We start from the raw sequence: 9,224 nt of genomic DNA, 5'->3' as shown, positions 1-9,224 counted from the left end.
TGTGTGTTTGTACACATGGGTGCATGGGTATGAATCTACCTGATATGTATCTCTAAGCCACATCTCTTTAAGCTTGAGTCACCTTTGGAGCCTTTATTTCTGAAACCATTCCTCAAGGGACAAGTCCCCAGAGCCTGTAGCCCACCTGGATCAAGTCCATCTGGAAAATGTGGTTTCCTTGGTCTCCCTGGTAATGCCACAGCAGGGATAGAGGAAAGGGCGTATTTGCTCCTAGTCCTGTGGGAGTTGGGCCCAGGCTACCAAACATCAGATTCCCTATTATTGAATGCAGCATAGGGAGCAGGGTTGCCCCAAGACTCCCCTCAGATGGGGCTGACACTCCACCAGTTTAGCCAGTTTAATCTCTTAAAGGGACAGACTCTCCCTTGGCTGGGGATTCAGCCAGAGTGGGAGAGGAGAGGGTTAAAAACAGCTGGGACTTACTCTGCTGGCAAGCATGTGGCATGTGGCACGTGGCATGTCAGAACAACTTCAGTTCAGCCTCTGGAGCCATGTGCAAAATGCATTCAGGTACACGTGTGACAGTCTCAGTTAACCCAGCCACATCTGACAGGATGTGCACAGCCATGAGAAATGCCCAGCAAGTGTGATCAGGCACAAAAGACAAATGTCCTGTGTGGACACAACTGTGGACAGAGCTCGTCCAAACAGGCAACACATGACGTACTCACAGCACAAGGAGCATCGGCCCATGAACTCTGGCTGGAACTCAGCATGTGCTCTGTGTGCCCAGCTGAGCCTGGTCTTTGAGAGGGTCTCTTCTTCTTAGGGACCCACAGCCTCTGCCCTGGAGCCTCCTGCTGAGGACAAGCTGGGTCCAGTCACCCTGCAGACCTAGGGCCAGGTTCTTTTTCTTTTCTGACATGTCTCCTCTCACCCTTAACGTAATGGGGACGATAGGAAGGCTCACGGTCATGGGCCAAGGAGGTCTTTCTGGTAGCTGCATTCTCCCCAGCCGTGTCCTGCACCTGGCTGTGCCCCACCACTGGCTCTCAGCCTCCAAGACACATCCTCCCTTATGTGCTCCCCAGGGTCAATCCTACTCCTAAGGCACCTCATATCCCTTGTTTCCCCACCTTCCTCGTTAGCTCCCCTCAACCCAGAGTCCCCACCAACATCCTCAGGCAAGGTGTGGTGTGGCGACCCACTCCCGTGGGCGCGGCCCAGGGCTGAGTGGGCGGGGCAGCGGGCGGGCCCAGTGCCTACCTCTCCCATAAAGGGCGCGGGCCGCGCTCCCGGACTCTGCAGCTGCGCCCGCCACCCCCCTCCGCGCTCCGCTGTCTTGCCCCGCCGGACCCGACCGCTACCTGCCCCCGACATGGATCGACAGAAGGCGCTGGTGTCCCGCTGCGGGGAGCTGGTCCACATCCGCTACCGGCTGCTTCGCCAGGCTCTGGCGGAGTGCCTGGGAACTCTCATCCTCGTGGTGAGTCGGGGGACCCAGAGAAGCCCCTATGTCTCCGCCCCCCACACTCCCCAATCCTTCCGTTCGCTGGAGAGCTGTTGCTTTTCAAGACAGCCCTACCACTCTCCCAACTCTGATCCCCACCCTGACCCCTTGCAGAGTGCTCTTCCCCCCAGCTTTTACCCCATCTGTGACGGCTGTTACTCCCCAGTGACAGCTTTGATCCTGAAACCTCCCCCCACTAGTGACGCAGCCCACAGGCTGGAGCTGAGGTCACCCGTGCAGTGTGGGACCCCCATCCCCTTCTCAAGGCTCCCATTGCTCCCCAAGTTCTCAGAGTCCCAGCCCAGGAAGCAGCGGGGGTTGGGGGGAGGCAGAAGCAAATGGAACCCTTTTAGATTATTTGGCTTCTGATTTCTGGCCCCTAATGAATAATTAAGGCTCAGAAAGTCCAAAAGTTCCCGTGACAGGAGGACAGTTTGCCGTGGGTTGGGGCAGAGGGTGCAAAGAGCAGCGCGAGAGGAAAGGAGGATCATGAAGATAGGAGGCCAGGAAGGCTGCTGGGCTCCAGACACAGAGGAAGTGGTCTACTAAAGTGGCGCCCCTCCTGCTGAGCGGCTCCCAGACCTCGTCAGTTACCCAGGCAGATGCTGTGGGCTTCTGCGCAGAAGCACTCTGAGTGACTCTAGGCTTCTCTGAGCGGAACACTTCTGCCTGGGTCACTCCCCAGTCCTGGTTACTCCCTGGTCACATCAGTTTCGCTCCTGCGTGACTCTGTTTGCTCTTCTTGGATGTGGCAGACACACACCCCAGTTACAGGCTCCCCATTTCCTGTCTTAGTTACTCTGATTTTCAGCCACTTTGTGGTCACACTTGTTTTCTTCTTGGTTACTTCTGGGTTTGGTTGCTGCATTCTAGTGGGTGGGTTGCATTATTCCATTCCCGCCCCAGCCCTGACCCTAGATAATGCAGACCTGCCAGCCCCCTGTGGACTCGGAAGCTTAACTGGAGGCAAACAGGGCTGGGGTGGCCCACCTCCAATGAGTGGTGGTGGTGGAGCAGGCACTGCGGTAAGAGAAGGGCTGAGATTCGCCTGGAAATAGGAAGGGGAGAAGGAAACCAGGGGGCACTTTATCCGTGGCCCCTCACAAGATGGATGGCCCTACCAGTGACCCCCATCCCTTCTTTCCCCTGTGCCAAAGGGAGTGGGGCAGGTGCTTATCATCCTCCTGCCCCATAGCCTAGTATCCCCCACTCTCTTATCTGATTTACAATCCAGTCCCCCATTGGAGAGCAGCCAGCACAGGGGAAACACATTCACAGAAGGCCCTCCCTGCCCCCTCCCAAGCCTCAGTTCACCTCCCCCACAAAGGAGCAGGCAGGCCTAGCAGGGAGCTGCTCCAGTAAGGAAAGTTTCAGACTCAGATGAGTATGAGGCATTGGGTGTCAGTGAGAAGCAGAATCTCAAGGGCAGCCTGAAGAGGAAGGGCCAGGCTGGGAGACCCAAGTGATGGGTGAGGACTTGCCTGCAGATTTCTGTGGGTTGGAGACCTAGACCCTGCAGTGGTAGCAGTGGGGCTGGCTTGTGGGTAAGAGGAGCCCCTTTCTCCAGGGTACCTAGTAAGGGAGGGGCATGGGGGAGACGGAAGGGTAAGGAAGAGGAAGATTAGCCCCAAGGTGGTGGAACTGGCTCTGACAGCTTCTCACTCCAAGACCTCCTGGGATGGAGCCAGGTTTGGGGCTCAGAGAGGCAAGGAACTGAGACCAGGACTTGCCAAACCCGGCAGGGTTCCCAGGTCCCACACGTGCGTGCCCCTCCCCCACCCCCTATATAGTTACAATCTCTGATCTTCCCTCTCACGTTTCCTGTACGCCTTTGTCCTCCATCACTGCTGCTGGCTTTCCCATTATCTTGGTCTTTCTGAGAAAGGATAATGAAAATGCCTAATAGCAAGACAACAGGACACTGACCTGTCAGAATGGACGGGGGCCCTAGCGTGGTTCTTGGAAATTGCCTGCTGGGTAGATATAAAACTTTTAATTGTGGGAAGGTGGAAGAGGAGACTGGAGTAAGGGCTGGAGCAACTTTGGGGGACACTCCAGGGCTCAGGACAACAGCTCTTTACAGCTGATAGGAAGCATTTTTACATTTGAACAAGGGGAATAGACACACAGTGCAATCTGTCCTTGCAGGACATCAGGGATCTTAATCCTGTCAAGTGCCCCCCATCCCTGGCAGAAAGCTTAGAACTAATCTCCCATCTTCCACTGCCCTGGGGCCCAGACCAGGGCCAGTGAGAAGAGCCACTCACCAATGCCTTTAGGATCTCCAATTCTGAGTACAAACCCCGGACCCTGGACCCCTAAGGACAGAGAGGTCGGGGTCAGTGGAGAGAGAGGAGGCTCTGGGACGGGGACAGGTCAAGGAGGGCGAGGGCTCTGACAGGGGCTCTGAGAAGAGCAGGGACAGGGCCATGGGCTTTGACATTCCAGATTCAGGAGAAGTAGATTCAACCTAACTTCTGGTCTCCTCCCCATTTCTTTGCGCCCCGTCCCTCATCACTGCCACAACCATCTAGTTTTTCTTTGGGGCAAAAAAGGAGGCAACTACAAGGGGGGAATGAGTGAGAGCCTTCTTACCTCTGTGGGCTGGACCTGAAGGGCTGGGGGAGAAACTGCTAAGGTGAACGCTGTTCCCCTCTCCCTGACTCCTGTTGAGATTCAAGGAAAATCAGTGACGTTGGTTCAGATATCTATTGGGGTCCCAGCTGCAGACATGGGGACCTGTTACGTTAGGGTTGGGATATTGGGGCTGGGAGGGCACATCTGCTTCTCAGGGTGCAATTGCAACAGGAAGGTTTCAGCTGAGTTCCAGGATGCACTTTGTCCTCCTGATGGAGGCAGGCAGAGGTTGCTGGCCTCACCTTTCCCTCTGGAGTGAGAGTTGCTGGGTCTTGGCTGGGCCTCACCCTCCCTGCCTTGTTCTGTTTCCTGACACAGATGTTTGGCTGTGGCTCCGTGGCCCAGGTTGTGCTCAGCCGGGGCACCCATGGTGGTTTCCTTACCATCAACCTGGCGTTTGGCTTTGCCGTCACCCTGGGCATCCTCATTGCTGGCCAGGTCTCTGGTAAGGCCTCATCCCACCCTTAATCATCACCCCTCAACAGCATTCTCACAAGGGGTTCCCCTGGGGGATGGGGTGGGGGACATTCCCAAGGACAGGGCATATAGCCATGGCCTGAGCTCTGAGCTCCTGGAAGAGGAGAGTGGAGAAGGAACCTGATACCTGGAACCTTTCACTCTCACCTTGGAATCAGAGATTAGCAGAGTTGTCCTGTTATGCCGTCTAACTGCCGCCTGGTACATGAAACCCTTCCCTGCACCCCTGCTCCCCCGGCCAGAGGTGGGGAATATGAAGGTGGTATGGAATCCTGGCCGACCCACCATGGCAGGCTTTGGCTAACAGGTCCCATCTCCCGTCCGCATAGGGGCCCACTTGAACCCTGCTGTGACCTTTGCCATGTGTTTCCTGGCGAGAGAGCCCTGGATCAAGCTGCCCATCTACTCCCTGGCTCAGACCCTGGGAGCCTTCCTGGGTGCTGGGATTGTTTTTGGACTGTACTATGGTAAGCATAACCCTCCTCCACTAGCCCCTCCTTCTACTTGAGACCTGCACCAGGCCCTTCAATGACAGACTGCTGGGGCCTGCCCAAGCCCTGGGCTCATGACTCATGCACTGGCAGGCCCCAGGCGCAGGGCATGAGGGGAAATAAACGAGTCGGGCAACATTAGCGTCTCAGGCCCTTACCCCACCCACTCCACCACCTCAGACTCCTAAGTAGAACAGCAGTAATTCTACTTACCCATATAATCCTGGGCGGGTGGGCCAACCCGAGAGAGGAAACTGGGCCCAGGCCTTTGTCCTCACCCACTTGGGGTTTAATTTGTCACCAGATGCAATCTGGGCCTTTGCTGGCAACGAGCTTGAAGTCTCCGGCCCCAATGGCACAGCTGGCATCTTTGCCACCTATCCCTCTGGACACTTGGACATGATCAATGGCTTCTTCGACCAGGTATGGGCTGTGGACATGTGAGGGGAACGCAGGGAGGGAAGCAGGCTGTCGTGGGTGCTGATGGGCAGGCTGGGGGACAGGACTCCTTATCTAAAACGGAGTTTCTTGATATGTGGGACACCTATTTCAGAGTCAGAATGGCCACAACTTTTATATTTAACCAGTCCCCCAGGAGATCCTTATCCCTGAACGAATTCTAGCACCACTGTCCTGGAGAGCAGAATGCTGGAGGGCAACAAGAGTCCCAAAGGAGGGACCAGAGGGTGGGGCACGGGCTACCCCTCACCCTGTTCTCCCTGCTTGCCAGTTCATCGGCACGGCCTCCCTCATCGTGTGTGTGCTGGCCATCGTGGACCCCTACAACAACCCCGTGCCCCGTGGCCTGGAGGCCTTCACCGTGGGCCTGGTGGTTCTGGTCATCGGCACCTCCATGGGCTTCAACTCCGGCTACGCTGTCAACCCTGCCCGGGACTTCGGCCCCCGCCTCTTCACCGCCATTGCTGGCTGGGGCTCAGAAGTGTTCACGTGAGTGCCACCGACACCTAGCCAGCCCTGCTTGCCTTCTTTCTGCTTGTTCCAACCACCCCTAACTACATATTCTGTCCCCCAGGACGGGCCGCCACTGGTGGTGGGTGCCCATCGTCTCCCCACTCCTGGGCTCCATCGCGGGAGTCGTCGTGTACCAGATCATGATCGGCTGCCACCTGGAGCAGCGTCCACCTTCCACTGAGGAGGAGAATGTGAAGCTGGCCCACATGAAGCACAAGGAGCAGGTGTGAGTGGGCAGGAGCCCCCCCCCCCCCGCCCCTCCTCCTGGAGCATCTACTGACTGTGCAGGGGGCTGCTCCCTAAAAGGCCCCTTCATGATCCCTTGCCAGGCTCAGCAGCTCCTTGGCTGCCACCACCCCACTGGACAGCCCCTCTAGGATTTCCCACCGGACTCTGTCCAAACAGGACTTTGGGCCACTGCCCTTAAAATGTGATGGGACGGGGAGTAGGGCCAATATAACCCTTTGTCTCCCAAACGGGAGGAAATGGGCAGTGGGTGTGCGAGTGTGTGTGTTTGTGAGAGTGTGTGCATGTGTGTTTTCCCAGACGTTCAGGACAAGGGACCATGTGGAAAGGATTTTAGTCATGGGCAGGGGGGTGGTGTCTAAAGGAAGGGGGATGGCGAGGCGTTCATCTGTGAGTGAGGCAAGTGCCAGGGGCCTTCAAGTTTCAGGGGCTCCCGGTGGGGAAGGGTCCAGATACCTGTGTTTCTGACGACGTGTGTGTCTACCCTGTTTTCTAAGCAGGGGGTTAGGGGAGGCTTTGGGGAAGATACCACGGGAATATGGGTACGGCTGGGGGGAGGGGGCCAGAGCCCAGGTGTGGACTCTGGCCATGTATAAATAGGAGCCGAATAACATGTTTCTGTCATAATGTAGGCATGAAGAGGGGGGGAGGGGAGTGAAGTCCAGGTCTTAGTTTTCATGTTTGCTATTGTTGTACAAAAATGTAGCGGATGTTACAGTTTTGGGGACTGGAGTTGGAGACTACTCTAAATAGGGTCTTCACTCTTTGAATCCTCCACTAAACACATGTACTTTTACCTTTTATAAAAAAACCCAATAAAATGTGTGAGTAAAACTGCCAATGGTGTCAATATTTCTCTGCTTGTTCTGCTGTTTTCCTGGGGCCAGTCAAGGAGCTTCGGGGTGTCTGGCCACACCCAGGGTGCCCCGATGGGGGTTCAACTTGATCAGGGCACCCTGGGGGCAGGAGGCCTCCCCCTCTCAGCTTGAACTCAGTGGTCCCACACTCTCCCTCAAGCTTCCATCCTCCTGGGGGCCCGGGCACAGGGAACGGCATCGTCTTCCCGATCCTTGCCCTCTCCCACCATGCCGGGAGACAGGCCTGAGCCTGGCCCAGGGAAGAACTTTCTCCTGGCAGAGCTGCCCTACCGGGAGGACTACCACCCAAGAAATAGTGAGGCCCCTTTTGCCGGTGGATTCCAGCCAGACTGGGAACCTGTGTTGTCTCCTGCAGCTTGGAGCTGTTCAGGCTCCATCAGACTCCACCCAAAGCTTGGCCGGCACAGCCCTTTAGCAGCTTCCCTGCCTCCAGGCCTGTCTCAGTGTCTATTCAGCAACCAGAGGGATCTTTCTGGAAACCCCTGCTGAAAGTGGGCTCTTTCCACTGCTTTTTTCAGGGTCTGGAGACAATCCCATATCTCCCATGCTGCATTCAGGCCTCCAGGACCTGGCTCCTGTCCCTTATCTACTCATCCCCTCACAGTGCTGCACCCGCCCCAGTCTACTCTGTGTGCTCCTGTGCCTTCCTGCCCTCGGACCGTTGCTCCAACGAGTCCAGTCACTACAAGTCTCCTGATCTGCTCTCCTCCTCCTCTCCCAGGAAGCCGTCCCTGCTCTTCCTCACTCTTCCACCATCTTCTGTAGTCAGTTGCCTGAGCCCAGAGACCGCAGCTGCGTTCGTCTCTGTCTCCAGCTCTGTGCCACGTCTTACATCTGAGCCCATAAGGCTGGGGTTGGGCTGACTCTCTCTGGCACCCTGACTGCCCAGGGAGGCAAAGGCCCAGCGCGTCTGAGCCCTGGAAGCTCTGTCAGGTGTTCACATGCCCTTTCTCACCTTCGCTTCCTTACCCAATCCTCCTCAAGTTTCACTATGAATAAAAGGGAAGGTGAAAATAAAAAGGGAAGATGAGAAGGCCAACCCTAGCCCTCCTGCAAAGTTAACCCCACGGAGCCAGAGGAACCCTGGGTCTGTCAGGAGAACTGCGGGTTTTAGAGGCTAAAGCAGCTCTTGCTCCCCAGCCATCTCACAGATGAGGAGACCATAGCCCAGAGCGGGTGGGTGGCAAATGCAAGGTCACCCAGTTAAGACTCTGGGGGGTGGGGGTGGGAGAAGGAAGTTCCATCTCTGGTCTCCACCCCCTCTTTGCCCCCAGCTCCATACACTGGAGGGAGTGTATGGCATGTGGGAGGGAAGCATGCCAGAGGGAGTGCCTCTTTCCCAGGCCCTGGGGGAGGAAGGGCAAACCTTGGGAGGGGAATGCATGTGTCTTCAGAGTTTCATTCTAGCCACAGTGGTCTCACATTTAGTGTCCCGTCCCGCTGTCCTCCCCAGCATACCCCCTGTCCTTCTGTCATCGTTTCCTCTTAAATCCTGCCATTGACTTTGACCAGTCAGCTCAGGGGGTGGTGGGGGGGGTCCTCTGGTGCAGTGATTAAGGAAAGTATTCAAACCTGAATTCCAGGCCCAGCGTGGCCTCTCTCTAGCTGTGTGATCTGGGGATGGTCGTTTTCTTTCCCTGAGCCTCAGTTTCCTCATCTGTGTGTTGGGAGATATTGAGAGGAAGAAGTAATGGAAGAGAATTCATGAAAAGGACTTAGCACAAAGACCCAAGCTGAGTCCTTTCCACAGAGGATGGTAAATAGTCAATAAATGTCACCTCACCTCATGGTTTTTCCTGCAGAGCTGGGGAAGGGAGGTGGCGGTGGAGAGATGCTGAAAGTTGTTTTTTTTAAAGGTCATTGAATTCAACATCCTCTTCCTTGTCAGATTCCTTTCACGGGTTCTGAATTTCCTGAGGGGGTGGGGCAGGGGGTGGAGAAGAGTGGGGGTGATGGCTTGCTGTGCCCTGACTAGAGGAGGCCTTTGGGGTAAGATTGAAGGGAGACAGAAGAGGGGGCCACACACACAGGTGTGGAGGGCAGAGGAGCACA

General features: G+C 56.0%; 1 protein-coding gene across 1 annotated transcript; it reads left to right on the top strand.

Moving 5' to 3' along the window:
* Positions 1-1,255: 1,255 nt before the first annotated feature.
* AQP3 (aquaporin 3 (Gill blood group)) lies at positions 1,256-7,121 on the top strand. The gene is made up of 6 exons (XM_028515424.2): positions 1,256-1,447; positions 4,427-4,553; positions 4,915-5,052; positions 5,381-5,499; positions 5,807-6,024; positions 6,110-7,121. Exons 1-6 carry the CDS (start codon positions 1,340-1,342, stop codon positions 6,276-6,278), a joined length of 879 nt encoding a protein of 292 aa, XP_028371225.1. The 5' UTR covers positions 1,256-1,339; the 3' UTR covers positions 6,279-7,121.
* The last annotated feature ends 2,103 nt before the right edge of the window (positions 7,122-9,224 follow it).

The sequence above is a fragment of the Phyllostomus discolor genome, chromosome 3, assembly GCF_004126475.2.
Source record: "Phyllostomus discolor isolate MPI-MPIP mPhyDis1 chromosome 3, mPhyDis1.pri.v3, whole genome shotgun sequence".
NCBI classification, from domain to species: Eukaryota; Metazoa; Chordata; class Mammalia; order Chiroptera; family Phyllostomidae; genus Phyllostomus; species Phyllostomus discolor.
Note: the sequence above shows the minus strand (reverse complement) of the source record. Positions and strands in the feature narration are given on the sequence as shown.

Excerpts from the sequence above, each read along its gene's own strand:
- AQP3 (XM_028515424.2), top strand. The coding sequence starts at position 1,340 with ATGGATCGACAGAAGGCGCTGGTGTCCCGCTGCGGGGAGCTGGTCCAC. Across the intron at positions 5,500-5,806 it reads TCAATGGCTTCTTCGACCAG|TTCATCGGCACGGCCTCCCT; the intron begins GTATGGGCTGTG and ends CCTGCTTGCCAG. Across the intron at positions 6,025-6,109 it reads TGGGGCTCAGAAGTGTTCAC|GACGGGCCGCCACTGGTGGT; the intron begins GTGAGTGCCACC and ends TCTGTCCCCCAG.